Genomic DNA, 19542 nt, shown 5'->3' on the forward strand with positions numbered 1-19542 from the left:
ACTAAAAAATATAGTATAAATAATAATAATATAATGACTTCTGAGACTTTTGAAAATAATTATTAAATTAAAAATATCATTACCGGTAATTAAAATGATTCAAATGATCATCGGTATGTAAGCAAACAAAATAGAGGGCGACATTTACATTTTTATTTTATAAATCCTGGTGTTGCTTGGTTGGTGTGAATGGGGTAGCTCCGGAGTTTCCTGACGTTCTGATGGTCACAAACCCTGGGGTGTCTCCGGAGATCACTCTGGAGTTTGAGTGTGAGTGTGAAAGGAGTATATGTATGGAGTGCTATGTAGGCATAAAGTCAATCTAGATATTACATTCCTCCATTTCTTTAAAGATAGATGAGTTCTGGTTATGATTTATTATATCATAGATTCCAAGTTATTAATGATAGCTGGTTACGCGAGTCCAAGTGTCCAGTATATAGTACAGTAATATAATCATTATAATTAACATTATAATAACTCCAATTTTTAACTTTTAACACAACAATATTTAAAATTTGTTTAACAACGTACAGGTATTGGCCATCATAGGGTGTCAAAGTCCCATCATGAAGTATATTCTGCCCCGTATCAGTACAATTGTTCGTGCACTGTCCATATGATTATGTTCGTTACACATTATCCATGACATAATCTTTTAGATGTAAAAGGTAGTTTGTGTTGTCTCTGTGGTCTTTTACTTGGTTCATTAGGTCGGTTTGTTGGTGGTTGTTCTGGTGTAGTTGTGATTTGTCTGAGTAATTTTCTCTCCAGTCTTCTTCCTCATTCTAGTTGTTTATGAATCGGTTGGCTAATTTTAATTTGGAAGAGTTTCTGTGTATCTGTCTGCCATCTGTGACTCTTGATGATCCGTTGATTTTGTAAATTACATAGAAAGCTGGTTCATATGCTGTTCCGCAACCTATAAGTTGCGACCCAAACAATAGGACTCATAGGTTGGGTCACGAAATCGTCTCCGATGCTGAAACTTTTTATCAATAATACACTGGTCTAGATGTGAAATTCTACAAAACATTTTACATCTATAGTTTTTTGTTTTATTTTTAAGGGTAATAACAACATAATTCCATGACAAAACTGGTTTCGAAGAAAACCGTTGTTTTTCAATAGAAACAAGTCCATACACAAATTATAGCGATGTTGTTCAGGCCAGTAGACCGGGGAGGGCTCCCCCACCATTTTAGCGAACCCCCCTGACGTTCGCATTGAAATGCAAATGTTAGTCAGTCACATGTGTTTGTTGGCGAAAAAAGTAGACTACAATCATTTTGTCGCGCTGTGGGAATATCATTTTCAACCAACTAGAGGTTCCATTTATCATGAATTTTATGTGCGAGAGTACCATCTAGGAGAGTCATTTAACTAAATTCGCTTTGCCACAGGCCCCACCATATAATCATCAAATAAGCTTGCGGAACGCTGCTGTAGACCATTTGTTCCTTTTCTGTTGCTTTAACAATACATAGTCACCAATGATGAATGTATGTTCCTTGGTATTTGTTTTTTATTCTGTTCTTGCATAATTGTTCTTTGTGCTTTCTGTCATTTGTGTTGGTTGTTGAGTATGATCCAGTCTGGTTCTAACTTGTCTCTTGTTCTTTGCTTGGTATGGGCTTATTCCAGATGAGTAGATCTGAACCCCATTAGGATTTCTTGCAGGGCTTTATTTTTATCTCTGTGTTGGAGATGTGCTATTTGGTCTGTTTTGTTTACTATTTCATGAAGCTCATTGCATGTTCAGGTGTAACAAGAGGATGGTGGAATCTTCTGCTGCAAATTCTTCAAACTATTTTGAATAAAATTTTGTCCGTCTAAAATATCTTGGGTATACCATTGTTTGAGAAAATGTTCTTTAATTTGCTCTTCGTTGATTTTAGTGCAGTAGAGTATAGTCTCTCTACCTCTAGATATCTGGATCTTTTGTCAATGACCACTAGGTTGTAGTGTCCATCTGGATATAGTCCTCCAAAATCTGCTGATATCATACTCCATGGTTTGTCGGGAATTTCTGTAGGTTTAACAAGTTCTTATCTGTGTTCTTTAGTCGTCAGTCCACATTCAAAACATTGACCAATGATCATCTATGTTAAGCTGTTTAAAGCTGGAGACCAGTATTTTTCAATTGGCATTCGTTTGGTCCTTGTCTAGATGTCCCATGTTGTGAGCAATTTTCACAACTTTTCTTTGTAATGATGTTGGTACTATTTGTCTATTCCTGAAAAGTAATCCTTCTGTTATTACGTAGATTTCATGTCTGATTTGGTAGAATTTCCCAATCATCAAGTCGCATTATTTTCTGGAGTTGGCGGTTAGTTTCTGTTTCCTTTTCGATCTGGATAATTACCATTGAGTGTTCATCTGTGTTTATTTGCTTTATGACGAGTTCTGTTGCATCTGATTCTGTTGTTGGTAGTCGATGTCTAGATAGGAAATCCATTGGATCTCTTTCGTCCCGTCCTGATTCATATACAATTTCATATTCATTTTTCAATTCTCGGTTTAGCTGTGCTTTTTGAAAACATTGGGATTATTGTTTTGTGAGCAGTGATAATTCGAAATCTTGGAGCTCCAAGTAGATACATCCTCAACCTGTCCTTTGCCCACTTTACTCCTATAAATGCATCTTTCTCTGTCCGGCTATACCTCTTCTCTGTTTCTGTCATTGTCCTGCTGAGGAAGTGGACAGGTCCCTTTTCTGTCTGTTGCCTCAGTGCATACAGTTATAGGTAGCTTTGGGTTAAAGTAAGCCATTGTGTTCTCATTTGTGTGTCAATTCTTGGAGCAGTGCAGTCAAAGTTGTGACCCTGGGTATGAATTTTGATAGGTAATTCTTTAATACTGCGTGTCTGTGTGTTTATATTCCAGTGTTGTCTTTTTAACAATGACTTTCATCTCGTTTGTTTCTTTCAGTAACCCTGTTGGTTCTATTTGTAACATTCCTAAGTCAGTGAATATCTGTTCACTTAACAATGGTGGAGACTCATTTCTTCCCCTCACTCCAATTATTGTAGCTGGAGTACCTCTGGTTGTGTGTTACTTTGTTTTCGTTCTATTCTTGAATGGTTGGAACTGATGTTCATCCATAATGTTCCCGGTCACGACATGAACACCAACATCATTGATGTATATCAAGACAGTCTCTATAGAATGTTTGGTATTTGCCTTCCTCAACTTAATGTGATATTTGAAATATTCATCATCTGAACTAGTGTCCTCAGTGCAGGTTTTGCCTTTTGTGACGTTTTCTGATTTCTGGGCTATGGTCACACTACAGCTCCAAGCCTGGTGTGACTCACCGCGATCAAGATTTTCGTAGTGTGACCAAACATGGATCGACTTGCGCCTGGCTTGAAATCGATCTCAATCCAGGCAACTCAACCTTAGCTTGACTGGGATTGACATTCTTTTTCGGAATCTGGCCAATCACAGTCATCAACTCTGTGGTGTTTATAGGGAATTTTAGTGGATGGATTATTTTCGTGGATTCCATCGGGTTTTGGTTGATTTTTTAGATAGAACATGAAGATATCAAAGAGATTTTTGCATTAATTTTTCTTCTTGTAATCTGAGGTCCTTCGTAACTATCACCGGCATTTTGTATGCTGTGCATTGCCATTTCATTGATTGAAGACGAAACTAGCATTATATACGAGATAGGATGCCACCTCTGTCTGCGGCAGGCCTATATTATGCTTATGATCAGTCAATTGGAATATATATATTTTAAATTTGAGTCACCTACAATAACAACAAAATGCATACCTAGTGAATTTTAAATAAAATTGTAAGTATGTACTACATATTGGCTCACATTATTTATTTAGCTAGCCGACTGATTTCCTGTTTAATAGTTCGGAGGACAACCCAACCGAATTCGAATATAGTGTGACCGCCAAATAAGCTCAAGCCTTGCTTGAAATCTCAATTGCGGTGAGTCGCGCCAGGCTTGAGGCTGTAGTGTGACCGTAGCCCTAGTTTTCTAATAACCTTTTTGGCAAACTTTTGCGTAGTGGTTTCTTCCTCCACACGACTTGCACTTTTGTCCATATGCTGGGCAACTTTTTCCTGGTGGGTGTTGGTTGAATAACCCACAGTATTTGCACTGTATTGTATGTGATCACCTTAATTGTCTCAGATTTTCTTTGTGTCATATGTTTGTGGATGTGTGAGAGCGGGTATTGCTTTGTGTGATTTACTCCTATGTCACTACAAATACATATCAAGCATGGTGATGGTTGATATGTGGCTTGAAATAATTGTTCAGTTTATATTTTAATTTTGCATATTTCCCTACTAATGTAAAATAGAGAAATCGTTAGGAATAGGAGGTGACCGGGATTCAGACCATATACAAAATTAAAAGATAAACTGAACAATTATGTCAAGCCACAGATCAACCATCACCATGCTCAATATAGATGATTGAGGAGCGCATCATTTTTTCCACGTTGCTCGTGATTTTGAAAAAAACCGGACCTACTCTCAATGCTTTCGAGCCAGTCAGTCCATTGTGTTCCCGCTTTCAGTGGATTATTGTCCAGTACAAACTGTTGGGCTCACAGAGATCTGGCGTTCATCGCTGCATTTGCAATAATGTGGAGTAAATATCCTCAATATGCTGTAGTAACTACTGTACAGTACTCTCACAAAGTCTTCTAATCCTCGTCACCAATGTAATGATGGTATATTATTGTTGCTTAGTAACTTGTACTTTATTAGATGCGATTGCATTCCGCCATGTTAGCATAGAACAACAACATGTGTGTGTGGTGGTGCTACTGTATATATGTATGGAGCTCTATGTAGGCATAAAGCCAATCTAGATAATTCAACCGGCAGAATTTGGAGTAAGAAAAGAATGGGCACAAGAGGAGAAAGAGGATATTGCGTGACACGTGCGAACACTGACGGTCAAGCATTCGCTGCTGTTATTTTTAGACCTTGTTTTTATCGATATCCTCCTTGGCAGCATCTCTTCTCTTTCTGCGATCTGATCGGCTACTCTAGATGTTTGCTAATGTATTTAGAAATTCACCTAGATGTGCCTAGTTCATGGAGGTTCATCGGTGGCGTGGCACATTGTGTTGCTATTGTCTCAGGTGTTTGTAAATTTATCGTGGGAACTTCCTATTGATATTTTCCGTCGACATTGCAAAAGAAAGCGATTAAAAAAACATTCCATCACGATGTTTAATATTAATATTAAATTCTTTATTGAGGTAACAAACTTATAAGTTTTAGAATGATGGCTTGAAATCTGTACCCCCGCCATACAATTCAGCTACAAACTCTCTTTTTATTTAAAAAGGCAAACTGAATCAAATTGTTTGGGCCTTGTTTTGACTCATTGTTAAACGCAGTACTAACATTAGACAGTGATATCTGATAAAAGGCAACATTAATAATACTGGACCAAATTAAATATCGTTACTTATCCACAATGGATCTACTACTGTATTGATTATTGCACATTTTTTTTTCTAACTGAACCCAGAACCACAAAGCAATCGCAATGCAGCAACATGTTTCTTGTCCTTCACTAAATATGTAAATGAGATTGACTTGCCTTTGCGGTAAAATGCCGAAGTGAAATCACACCAGTCATTGTTAAGAAATCATTCAAACAATGCCTTTGCCATTGCACTCAGTTGATGAATTCGAGTACATCTGTTGTATAGCTTTCCATGGATGAAACCGTTCAGTGAACCTTCAGCTAGTAAGTCGGATTCTGTAAGTATATATTCCATGCCAGAATCTTCAATGTATGTTCTATTACAGCTCCGAAAAATGCCAATGTGAAAATTTCCCAATAAAATCAGTAACCTGTCGAACAAGGACGATTTTAATGCCTGGATGGACAAACCCGCAGTCACTGCCTATGTATACAAGATATATGGGTTTAAAAGCATGAACAGTATTAATAAGGCCAGGTACCAATCGTTTCGCAAAATGACTGGAACGAAGAAAGTCAAGAAGATCATCTGTTCGTCATTGCCACCATGTGAAATCACACTCACCCAGCATCTGTTGAGGGCAAATTATGTATCTATTATGTGGAGACACGCTCATACTCCTCAGCCAACACAAAACCTACACCCACTAAACTATGGATGGGTTGATAATGGTGATGGAAGGTATGTACCTAAATGGTTTGCTGGAAATGCTCTACGGATACGTTGACGAGTGATCCACACTCGGAACAAAGTGCTGAAGCAAACACAATTCTTGACGATACTGATGCAGGAATATTGGAAGAAAGTGATGATGAAGAACTTGAAATAATAGATTTTGAAGCTGAAATCGATGATGACCAACCTTTGTGATGACAGTGAAAGTGACTGTGATGATGACGAATAGAGAAACTCAAAAGATTATGCATTAGGCCTACGGCTGATTTAATAGTTTTTAATCGTTTACATAAAACATTTCACAGTTTTGAAGTAAATGTTGTATAATATATCAAATATAAAACTATTTGATCCATAGATAGTTGGCAAGAAGAATCCAGTATCATTACAGTGTGATATAATCAAATTTATAAATGACGCTGTCACAAATCATGTAAAAAGAAATCCAATAGCCCCTATTGGTTTTATTATATCGTGTATTCTGTTCAGCTAGTAATGGAATATGATGAATGTACAATATTCAGTTATTTAATGCATACAGCCAGTAAACCTCGATGTCTTTGCTCAATTGTGCTTTTACAGTGTGTCGGTAGTTACACTGCATGTAAAATATTTGACCTGGGTTCAGTTAGAGAAAAATAATGTGCAATAATCAATACAGTAGTCGATCCATTATGGATAAGTAACGATATTTAATTTGGTCCTGAGTATGTTGCATTTTATCAGTTAACACTGAATGTCTAATGTTAGTACAGTAACAATTTCAAATTTGACTTGAGCAGTTATAGTAAAATAATGTGCAATAATCGATACAGTAGTCGATCCATTATGGATAAGTAACGATATTTAATTTGGTCCTGAGTATGTTGCATTTTATCTAATGTTAGTACAGTAACAATTTTAAATTTGACTTGGGCAGTTATAGTAAAATAATGTGCAGTAATCAATACAGTAGTCGATCCATTATGGATAAGTAACGATATTAAACAATTAAACAGTAACAATTAAAATTTGACTTTGGTTCAGTTAAAGTAAAACAATGTGCAGTAATCGATCCATTATGGACAAGTAACGATGTATAAAATGTTGGCAAATTAAGTTTTTTGTTGGTTTTTATCAGTCTAATTCACATGAAAACGGTTACTTTTTAAAATTTAAATTGAGTTAAAAATACAGTAATAGTGTGCAATCGATAGTCTAATCTATACCTTACCAATTCTCTAAGTGATTTATGTTGAATTCGAACTATTATTTACTTTACTATTATGTTATGTTATGTTAAAAAATGTTGCAAATTTAGATTTCATTGCCTTTTTTCATATAGACATATCACTAGTGTCTAGTGTGTAATTAAAACAATATTTAAATCGAGTTATAATAATAATGTACAATAATCAGTACCGGTGTCGATCATTATGAGTGTAATTATTTAGTTTATCTGAAAAATATTCTTAAAATTATATCATTTTGATCGAAATAATGATTTTGATATAATATTGATTGTTCAAAATGTTACCCTAAAATACAAATCTGCTGTTGGTTATTTTAAGTGTTTTTGTTGGTGTTATTTATTATTCCAAAATAAAAGTCACTCGTTATCGTGGATATGTTTGTATTATTGACATTGTTGATCACGAATGGAGCCTCGGGCATTTGAGCTGCTGTGTACCCAATAAAGTTTTTAAAAAAATGATTCATACTTCATGCCCATTTTGGGCTAGTTCTTAAGAGTTTGATGTTTTGGTACAGGAAACAACTGCTCTCTTTATTGTTTTAGCATTCTACTGTGTATTTATTGTCCGTATCACGTATTTCTAACTCAGCTGAACGCCATAAGACGACATACGCGCCGATTATATAGCCGAATAGGGGGAAACTGCGGACCTTTATGGCTGCTGTCTGAGCTTGTACAGGATAAAGTTGCTGTCATTGGTGTTTTTGTCATCCCCAATATGTACTGCTGCCATTAAAAAAAGATTCAACCTTGTATCGCTTCACATGAATAAACCCATTTGGGCGTGGCCCTAAAATGTTGCTGTTTGGCAGGACAAAGTTACTGTCATTGGTGATATAATCATTAGTAGCCCACTGCGAATGATATCCAAAAAAGTTTATCCTTGTATCGCTTTACATGAATAAATGCATTTTTACCCACCTATGTTTATGATCCCCACAGGCCCCATGTACAGGCTGTGACCCGGCAGCAATGTCGAATATTGCATCTCGCCCTAATACGCACCTAACTACATCATCTAACCTTTTGTATCTTTTCACATGAATAAATCTTCCGGGCGCCAGGTCTATTACTCATGTTTCTCCTGTTCTTAGCCTTCCAACATGGTTTCTACCCCAAAAGATCTTGTCTCACTATTATCTTGCCTCTCTTTTACCTTTTGCCTACTCTGCCATCGAAAGTAAATCTCAACTTGATGTTATTTACACTGATTTTTCGAAAGCCTTTGACCTGGTCTCCCATCAACTTCTTGTCCATAAACTTTCCAAATTTGGTATTTCTGGCCCTCCTTAAATTATTTGTTAGTTACCTGGATTTCAGGCAACAACCATTATGTTTAGGTCAAGCTTCTGATTGGCTCACTGTTTTGTCTGGAGTCCCCCAGGGCTCGATCCTTGGTCCCTTATTATTTAATATCTTTATCAATGACCTCCTTCTAATCTTTCTTCTTCCTGCTTACTTTTTGCAGATGATCTTAAACTCTTTAATACTATCAATTGCCCTAATAATACTGTTTCCCTTCAAGATGACCTTTGTACTCTCTTCAGATGGACCACCACCTGGAAGCTGAGTTTAAACTTACCAAAATGCAAAATTATGACGATTACAAAGAAAAGACAATATATCCAATATGATTACAGCATTAATAATCATGTTTTGGAAAGAATTGACCGTCTTAGTATTATTATCGACTGTAACTTAAATTTTATTCCTCAAGTTGATGCTGCTGTTAGTAAAGCAAATAGAATGTTCGGCATCTTGAATACTGTAGTGTCGTGTCCAATACATTTTTGTCTGCTCATAGTACGTACGTCTTCAAAGAGTCCAAGATCGTTTTGTACGTTTTGTTTTTTTCTACTTGTCACTTTATCTGTCTCTCTTCCTTCTCTTGTCTCTCGTCGTTCAATTGTAATTTTATCTCCTTGTTTTTAAAGCAGTTGGTTGTCGTACTCGTAATTCTAAATGTATAATCTTCTTTATGTGCCGTATTGTCATTGTTACCAAGAATGGATTAGTCTCACGTATTTGTCTTCTTTTTAATAATTCATAATTGTGTTGTTAAAGATAATTCTATTGATCTCTTTTTTGACCGTTATAATTGTTTTTGTAATAAAATTAGTAAGATTGTATAAATTTGTATTGCAGGCCTATAGGCCTTAAGATATATATTATTCCATTCTGTAAGGGGCGGGTTTCCCGCTGTTGAATAAGATTATGAAATAAAAATAAATAAATAAATAAAATAAATTTCAAAATCTTAAGATACTGTATTTATTGAAATATATTATGTAGTTATGAAATCAAATAATAATAATGTATTTATCTATTTTATGCTTAAATACAGAAAAAGACACAATGGATGTCTGGTGTAATGGCAGTAAATTACCTACAGCTGTAAGTACAATTGCTTATATCGTGTATATTTATAAGAACCCATCTTTTTCTAAACTGCAAATTCCTATTACATTTATTAAATGTTAAAGTTGTTGTGGATATGTATGTTGCTTTGTTTTAAATTTTCAAATATTAGTAATTGTATTTCTGGTTAGTATCTTAAACCAAATGTTTGTTAGGCTAAGGGTATGTTCAAACTGACAGCGTAAGGTTATTTAAGGCATACAGTAATCTGTTGCATTAAAAGTCAAGGTGTTCAAATGCAAAAATCAAAATATCTTGTTTTTAAAACCCTCTGATCGTTGGGTCAAAGTGCATAAAACATATGTATGTATTCATTACCAATGCATGAAAGTTTACATTTTAAAGTATTTTATTTTAAAGTTATTTTTAATTTAAAATTAAAAACCAGATTTGAACTTGTCACTTTGACACAACGCCACGTGCACGTACACTAGAAAATGCAAACAGAAAAAAATTACAGCACTTATGACCTGATAATATGTTGTTGGTGCTAAATTCTAAAGTTTATTTTGTGCCTTATAGTATATAGAGTATAATACTGTATACATACTACATACAGTGTAATGCTACTGAATCTAGCTAAAAAATATGGTGAATTGGGACAAAATTGTAGGCAAAGGTTTTTCAGTTTTAAATGAATGTTTCTCTGTATTACAGTCAATATGATGAAATTTTCAAATTAAATTACATACACAAGGTAATTAGTGATCCGTTAATATTGTTCGTGGTTCATAAAAAAAATAGAAAAGGTAGTCAATTTATAGAACCTAAATTTTCCAAAAAAAGTGTGACTTAAATTGTGTTTTCACCTGTGTTATACATGGTATTTGATCACTACTTTCAATGTGTTCATTGGGTTTAAAAACCTTTATTCAAATTTTGAACATGATGACGTCATCAAAATTAAGCATGAAGATAATAGTTTCGGAAGATAATTGTTTTAGCAACACCATATTAAATGGTTGAAGAAATTCTGATAGAATCGAGATGCAATTTTTTTTTTATTCAACTGGCCATATGATGACGTTACAACGTCCGATTGGAAAATTGTTTACATGAATTTGTATCTTCAATTCAACAGCTTCCAGAAAACGTTTTAATCATGAGTGTTACTTTTTATTCTGACAAGCTATAAAGTTATGAAATTTACTGCAAAGATAAAAAAAAGTGACCCACATTTTTTGACGTGATGAAAAGAAATGGTAAGTTGGCGCGTACCACGCTGAGAGTGTTAAAGAGTTGCTATCCAATCGAGTTTGAACAATACCATGAAAGCCCCAGTGGACATCTGCATATCAAGCAGAAGGTTCCGGGTACGAGCAGAAGGTTCCGGGTTCGAGCCTCGGTTGAGGCAACTTTTTCTCATTCTCACAGATTTCCTCATCTTTTATCGTTTCAAATTAATTAATTAAAAAAAATACAAACAAAGGTCAACTTCTAGCATACATTCCTCACTCCACACAATTTCTTCTCAAAAAGCTTCTACTTTTAAAATACGATAAATTATAAAAAAGTACTAAAATAGAGGTTATGATGTCATAAAATTATTGTTAACTTTATTCTTTATATATTATAGTGATAAAAATGATATTATTTTGATATTTTTAATAATCTAAAGAATATTTGTTATAAAATTATGATCTAATGACGTAAACATTATACGATATGTTTTTCATTTTTTTTATTGTTGCTTGGTTTAAAAACCAGTAAACAATCGCACGCTCTGATGCACTAGGTTGAATGTACGCTGCAAATGTAAAGGGCTGAGAATTCTGCACACGCAATAGCCTATTATGCGAGTGAACTTAGTATGTGCAGGTCAAGGGTCATTCATGTGAAATCATGCATTAAAAATTCTAAAAGCTCAAAATTAAGTTTAAAGCGTGAATTCTGCCATTTGCGTGATAAAAAAAATGGTTAATATTTAAAAAGGGTAAAACATATGATTTTTTTGTACAAATCGCCATTCTTTGTACATTCACCAAATTTGAGTCCATTCCGAATTAAAATAACACTATATCAGCAGGTTAATAATGACAAAATGCGCACAATAATTGCACAAAAGTGCTGAAAATGGCTTTTTTCGGTTTTTTTTCTCTTTTGTCATAGATTATCACATTTAACAAAGCGCATCTCGGTTATATTGTGCTCGATTTTCATTCAAATTTTAGTATGTCAATTGACACCATGACGTAAAAAATTGAATAACACAGGTCATGTAATTTCATCTTCGCCATATATTTGAATATCTTACAGCTCTTCAGAATTAAAGGTGACCTTAAAGATTATAACTTATTATGAAAGCTGATGAGATGTAGATATGAATTCATATAAAAATTAAGCCTATTGGATGTTGTGACGTTATCATATGGCCAGTTGAAGTTAAAAAGTAGTTTAAATTTATAAATAAAAAAAATAATTTATTTAGTCAAAGTTATACAAATTTCAAAGAGCGCGCACTGCGTTTCTGCATATTTTATTCCAATTCTTATTCCACTCCCCCTCTAGGAAGTGTAGACGATGGTTCTCGGAATGATAATGACTCGAGTAAAAAGTTTTAGAAGGACATTCTGGCTTGGACAATTTCGGCCGGTTACCATGATTTAAATGCTTTTGATATTCGTAAAACTAAACCTACTCACTAACCTCTTTCACAGTGTCTTAGATGATTAATAGCATTTTACGTATAGTGTTTATTGTAGATATGAAAAGTGGTAAAAAGGAATAATAAATGCTTGGAAAATTGTAGATAATAGTCCGATGAAATCTACTAAAAATAGTATAATTCTGTTATAAAATAATACAATATTGTGTTTTTTGTGAGGGGGGGGGGGGGGAGTAGTGGCGATAATTATTGCAATTGATGCTTTTATTGGGGAGGTGTTCCGTACGTTTATTCAAATAAATACCATCCTAATTAATACATTACTCCGCGACACAGTGAGCCGTTTTGGCCTAAGAAGTAAGACGTTTTAGACGGCTTGCAACATGGGCAGAAGTATCCCAGGGTCCTGACGGGGCACAGCACACAGTATACATAGGCCCTAAAGAGTCCTGGCAGCTTATTCAATAACTCAGCTTATTCAATAACTCGGCTATTGAGGTTTCATTCGATTTCAAACAACAGCTCTTATCCTCAATTCTCTCGATGTAATTTTATATAATTATTTCCCACAATTTACTTCTATGTTTTATGAATATATTTAATTTGATCTTTATGTACTACTATACCTTCACACGCGCGGTCCGAAAATAAACAAAAAAAACAAAATGGCTATCGCCACCAAGCACCAACGGCCAACTTAGTTGAAACAGGGAGGGAGTTGTTTTACAACTCCCTGGTTGAAACCAACCATGCAGGGAAGTTGCAAGGTGATTGACACACCACCTGACCGTGAACCCGGAAATTACTTCTACCACGCGTAGAGTTTAAATTTACCGATTGAAATCAGAAAATTTTGTTATAAAACCCTTTATAATATCTTCCTAAGATAGATTTATGGAACAATAGCGTAGTACTTTAAACTAATGTTATAAAATCTACGTTTCGCGGTACATCTGAGATAGATAAGGTAGATATCCAAGGCGGAGATTAGTACCAAAGTTTTTCCATTGTGCTCGCCTACTGTATGTCAGAATTAACCATAATTTATATATAGATGCTACACTATATAGATATACAGTATATACTCTATATGGCATATATTATAGGCACAACTCGGCATTACTAAGCGTATAATGTATCGGGTCATAGGATGGCATACATCAACATTTTTTAATCATATGTTAACGTACATGCATGTTTTTAAAAAATGTATTTTATTTACAGTAAAATTATAAAATGATCACCTATAATTCGTCAAATTAAGTGACAAATTAAATTCTAGTTAAAAATATTTGTTACCAATTTTTTTGCTCTTAATTTGCATTTTTCAGCTAATTTGAATGTGACAGAGTTGTGATTATCAGAGTAGAACTAGTTACCTGTATTTGCATTTATATTTTGGATTTAGGGTGAATTTGTAGATGATGGAACAGAAACCAACTTTCACATCAGGGACCATAGCTGTTACGTGAAGACAGTTAGTAGCTTTAAAAAAAAAGAAGGAATACTACATGCACTTTTTGTAGATGATGTTGAAATTGCAGAATCAACTCTTTGATATGTAGTTCTACTGAACACTATACTATGTTGGCCTATTGAACACTAAACTATGTTTAAAAGTAAATGTCAATTATTATTCGTATCGCAAGCAATGTCATATTATAATTAACGTTGTAACAGAAAAGTGTTCAGGCGCTTCCGTTTCAAACTGAAGCGTCACCGATTCGGGTGGTATGCAGGAGTAAATTTGATTGGATAGAGGTCAAAATCTTGAATGCATGACTTTCGTATCTTAGGCGTCGTTCACTAATCTTGTACCTTGAGCTGTTGTAACAAACAAAAGATTAGTGTTTTCCCGGTTCAATACCTATGTAGTTTTACGCTGCGTACAATACGAAAACATAACTTCGTAGGTCTGGACAGGCCCTAAATCACAGAAGCTATTGAATGTCTTTTTCACACAAGAAATAGTCAAATTGACTGGAAGTCAATGGGTTTTTAGTTGAATGTAACCACTGTTTATTTTGTCTTTTTGTAAGTAAAAACATTATTTTTTACAATTTTTTTTTTCCTACGAAGTGATTAACATTATTACAACTGCGAAATGGCCTATTCAAAGTCTTTTTTAATTAATCTTTTCATATTTTTGGGGGACAATATAGCTTTAAACTGAAATACACTTTCAATACAAAGTGATTTCTAAAGTGGTTCAGTAGTAAAATACAACATATAACATAAAATTTAAAAAAAAGAGAAATATAAAAATACTAGCAGCAGTACCCGTCTTTGACAGGTGGCGTATAACTAATAACACAGAGTTCAATTGAGAAAATTATCGAGAGAAGGTATCAATTTATATTTATATTTTTGAAGACATCTTAAAGAAATTTGAATTGAAAGTTTTATTGATGGATTAAGTCAATATCAAATACTATACCGAGCTGCATTCGTGATTGAATATGAAGGAAATGGTTACGAACAATTTTACTTTTAAACTATACGTAAAATTTAAATGAAAGTGTTAAGAAGATACATAAATAGTAAAAATACTGTATAGTAATAATCTAATTAGATTAATTCTTTCATTATGTTACCCTCAGGAAATAACAAAAAAAGTAGTTTGGCTTTTACAAAGTTGTCATATGTTTTTTATTTTATAGTACTTAAATAGACCATATTTATTTGATGCCCTGGATTTTGAGGCACTGGGATAATAATCGATTACAATATGATAGAAACATTATGAATAATACCACCAAACTTGCGAGTTAGGATGACTATAACGAGGCATTTAATAAAAAGGCAAATTGCCTTAAAATGTAAATGTGACGTGTTTCGAGAAACCATTCTGGATTCTGCAGATTCTGCTTTCAAACTTAAGGTCAAGGGAGCCCTCCACATCTCGTGGAGTAAACCTTCCTTGAACAAACAAATCTATAACTTAGGCGTCACACTTGCCATATGATTGGTTGTTGCCTACATTCCTTGTTTTATTATGCTAATTACTTACTTATTTACATACAATATGTCCTATTGGTATATAAGCACTCTAGGCGTTGTTTACTGTTCTGATGATGAGAATAGTTTCTCGAAACATGTCACATTTACATTTAAAGATAATAGAAACAGTAATAAATTGCAACTGAAAAACTTCTACATTATATATATGTCATAAGAAAAATTTTAAAATACATTTAAAAAGAAATTCTTTCTAGTGGTACTGTGTTTTTTGTTATTACTGTAGTGCTGCACGATATACAATGTTTGTTTTTTTGTTGTCTTGGCATTGTATATACAATAATTGTGATGATCCAACTCTGAAACGACATACAATTGACCATTATTGGGAAAAACATGGCGATGTTAAATTCAGTCCTGCTACAGTGAGAGACTGTCCCCGAGATTGTTGATCGTCATAATGAAGCACAGGCGGACTGGAAATTGTAGATGCCGAGACTCAAACAGAAGATCTTTTGGTATAATTGGGATTTTTGGAATGAAAACATCTTCATTATTTGTATGGACCCGTTAAAATTTGTTTTTGTGGAAATCTCCGTTTAGAATTTCGGGAGAGGTAACATTTAATTTCTTACAAAGATTCTTGAGACAATTAAAAAGTAATAGGAAAATTGATAAGCAATTTATAAGAAAATGTATCCCAATGGTTCACAACTATTACATTTTGTGAAACTAGCCCATAATCTAACACGCTTTGATGTTTTTTGATCCATGTAAAAGTACCAGCAAAGAACTTATAACACAAGAATCTCCTGTTCTTCAATTTGCATTCAAAACACAGTATCGGAAGTACAGGGTTAAAAGGTCAATTGGGCGACGTCATTTCACAGCATGGAGCAGCGCCCCCTCCAAACTAGGAAGTCAATTACTCTACCCCCCTAGAGTATTAGCAGATCCCCTCTATGATTTTGACTTTCTGATGTTGCGCCCTACTCCCTCCTTGTGGCACAACATGATCGCCAAAGTCTCATGATATGGCACTTCGAGAGAGCCCTACTCCTCAGTCAATTACTCTATCCCCCCTAGAGTATTAGCAGATCCCCTCTATGATTTTGACTTTCTAATTTGATGCGGGCGACAGTGCCTTTCGAAATTGTTACGCGCTTCGGACGAACAGGAGATTCTTGTGTTATAAGTTCTTTGGTACCAGTACCTTTGGTGAAACCTTCACAAAAACTATATACATCCCGACGTATGCGGCGCCCTACTACCGCATGGTAATAAAACAGGATGCTAGTCAAGTCGCCCCATCGCAAAGTCGCCCCATACAAAGTCGCCCCATACACAGTCGCCCCATCGCAAAGTCGCCCCAAAACAAAGTCGCCCTGACACAGTCGCCCCATTGCAAAGTCGCCCCATCGCAAAGTCGCCCCAACGCAAAGTCGCCCCATCGCAAAGTCGCCCCAACACAAAGTCGCCCCATCGCAAAGTCGCCCCAAAACGTTAAAAAATAGTTTAAAAGTGCGTAAAATGTCGCAATGATACACAAAATAACACGGAACGTGTAGGCATAAAAGGGGAAGCCCCGCCATGTAGTCTCAGGTCACACGATCGGCACGCTCCCCAATCATCAGAGAGGAAGCCCCCAACTAATCACTCCGCGGTCGCACTAACGTGCTAGCTCTCACCAGAGGGAAACCCCCCCGTAATTACTCCGCCGTTGTCGCACTACAACGCACCATCTGAAGATGGGGAAACCCCGTCGGAGTTTTACGATGATATCAGTCGCGTTCGAAATCGGTGGCGTTTAATTTTGGTCGCGATAAAATGATGTTATACGATCTAGATTATTTTTACTTTGGTCGATGAATATTTATTATTATTAGGCCTATATTAATAATTGATTTTTGTTTTTATTTTACACTGAGGTCTATGATGAGAGAAAGATGTGTGCCTTAAAAATGACAATTTGTAAACATAGTTTAAGATTATAGTAAGCCTATTATTCAGCATAATGTCATTTAACAGTACATAAATTTAAATGTGAAATATTTTATAGGGAACGTAGGCTACGTCTGTGTCTTTTATTTTTATATGCAACAAATTAGGTAAAACAATTTATTTATAAACATTCAGTTTACTATTATATACATAGTATTACAATGAACATTGATTATAAGCCTGGAAATGCAATCCCATCATTATATCCATTATAAAATTGCATCATATCGCCACGATATGTCGTAAATGATGACGTGCATGTGTGTATTCGTCGTACGTCCGTGTACGTAATTCCGTGCCTCTTCACTGTCTTGTTTATTAAAATTAAATAAACACCCGATATGAGGATATTTATTAGGCATGATAATTAGAATGTTCTATAACCAAAAGGGTTGAAAAGAATTTCTTCAGTAAAATGATCATTCTGCTGTTGAATAAAAAGCGACTCGCAATCTGAAACATTCTCTGAAACCAATCGGAGCTGCTCCTTCTCGTATCTGTTTCCTTCTCACAGCTGCTACGTCTTTCTGCTGCCCGTCGGGGATTCCCCTTTTAAAAAAAACACGCACACGATAATCATACTGTACGATGGTTTTTCCATGGTCAAAATGTAGCGTTTTAATTTTACTAAAATACCTGCATGTGTAAAACGATCATATCGGCGAAGAAATCCCCTTTTTTTTATTTCTTCAAGTCATAATTAAAATTAAATAACTATAGACACATAACTTGTCAATAAATGCAAAATGATTAATAAGTAGCCTATATATAACATTTATTGTCTTACAACGCTGTTATTGTTTTAACTACTGTAAATATACGAAGGCCTACTATTTATACACTTATTATATTATCCTAAAAAATGAGCTGGTATCCACGCGTAGGTTGAAGAAAGATTCGTAATTGTGGCTCTGGTAACTAATTTTAAAATCATATTAAATTATTTTCGAAACTATAAATCAGGGATAATCTTTTCGAAATCTTTTTAGAACTTTCAAACAAGGGACTATTTTTTAATGATTTTTAAAAAGCACATCACTCCATTAAAACCTGTAAAATAAAAATTAAAACACAAATTATGTATATATTAATAGGATAAACATTATAATGTATACGACCTTTAGGGCGACCAAAGTAACAACGCAATCGATATCAAACGCAACCGCTATATGATTAAAACAGCGTACTACTACTAGCGGCGGCACTTCCGAAATAAAACCGTGGGCGACTTTGCGATGGGGCGACTTTGCGATGGGGCGACTTTGCGTTGGGGCGACTTTGCGATGGGGCGACTTTGCGATGGGGCGACTTTTTAATGGGGCGACTGTGCCGGGGCGACTTTGTTTTGGGGCGACTTTGCGATGGGGCGACTTTGTATTGGGCGACTTTGTATGGGGCGACTTTGCGATGGGGCGACTTGACTGGATTCCCATAAAACACACGGTTTGCGAATTGGTATATTTTGACGATACGCAGTTCTCTGATCATCTTTAGACTATAAATTGCTTCTGAACATCGTGTGTGTAGTGGTTGATGTGTAGAATCTGAAAAAAAATCAGATAAGCTTACCTTACGACTACGTCCGAAATGGCTGCAGCAACCGAATTAGGTAATTATTTTTTAATATTATTAGCGCTAGGCCTAGCCTCTACTAGGGCCCGCCCCGGTCTAGCCTATGTCACTAGGCCTAGGCCTATGTGTAGGGGTGAACAGACTGTCGGTCACGGACATCATACAGAATAGACACGATCCGGTCCATTTTTTGGCGGTAATTCCGTTTCGCACCGGTTTTTATTTCGACTTCCTTTTGACTTCAAACTTGTTAAAGATGTATTGTCCCTGGTGGGCCTTGAAACACTAAAAACTGAAAAAGGTCAAAATATTCTAAAATTTAAATTGGCCATAATAATAATTTATTTGGAGTTTACACTTTTTTTACAACAGTGGCACTCGACTAGTCAGTGGAAGGTGCATCCATAAGAAATATACAAACAAAAAAATGATATACAGTCAACTCTGCTTAAGTCGAATTCGCGTAAGTCGAAAAATTGCGAAAGTCGAATTTTTATGAAAGTCCCAATTCTTTCCTATACATTACTGTGCAATTTTTATTTGCAAGTCGAATTTTTCTAAGTCGATGTCTTTTTGCCATACGAATACATACATTCTTAGTGATT

The 19542-nt window shown here is 35.1% G+C and overlaps 2 protein-coding genes across 7 annotated transcripts in view; both read left to right on the forward strand.

The window, feature by feature from the left end:
* Positions 1–15600, forward strand: part of LOC140040735 (fas apoptotic inhibitory molecule 1-like) — a 39006-nt gene extending 23406 nt beyond the window's left edge. For all 6 annotated transcript variants that reach the window (XM_072086889.1, XM_072086885.1, XM_072086887.1 and 3 more), the window contains 2 exons: positions 9728–9777; positions 13815–15600. In XM_072086889.1, coding sequence (XP_071942990.1) covers positions 9728–9777; positions 13815–13964 — 200 coding nt within the window. In that variant the 3' untranslated portion in view covers positions 13965–15600. The remainder of the gene's footprint in view (positions 1–9727; positions 9778–13814) is intronic.
* A 3185-nt stretch (positions 15601–18785) lies between these two features.
* LOC140040738 (bifunctional purine biosynthesis protein ATIC-like) overlaps positions 18786–19542 on the forward strand; it is a 117560-nt gene continuing 116803 nt past the window's right edge. The window contains exon 1 of the mRNA XM_072086895.1: positions 18786–18974. Coding sequence (XP_071942996.1) covers positions 18953–18974 — 22 coding nt within the window. The 5' untranslated portion in view covers positions 18786–18952. The remainder of the gene's footprint in view (positions 18975–19542) is intronic.

Source organism: Antedon mediterranea, chromosome 2 (genome assembly GCF_964355755.1).
Source record: "Antedon mediterranea chromosome 2, ecAntMedi1.1, whole genome shotgun sequence".
NCBI classification, from domain to species: Eukaryota; Metazoa; Echinodermata; class Crinoidea; order Comatulida; family Antedonidae; genus Antedon; species Antedon mediterranea.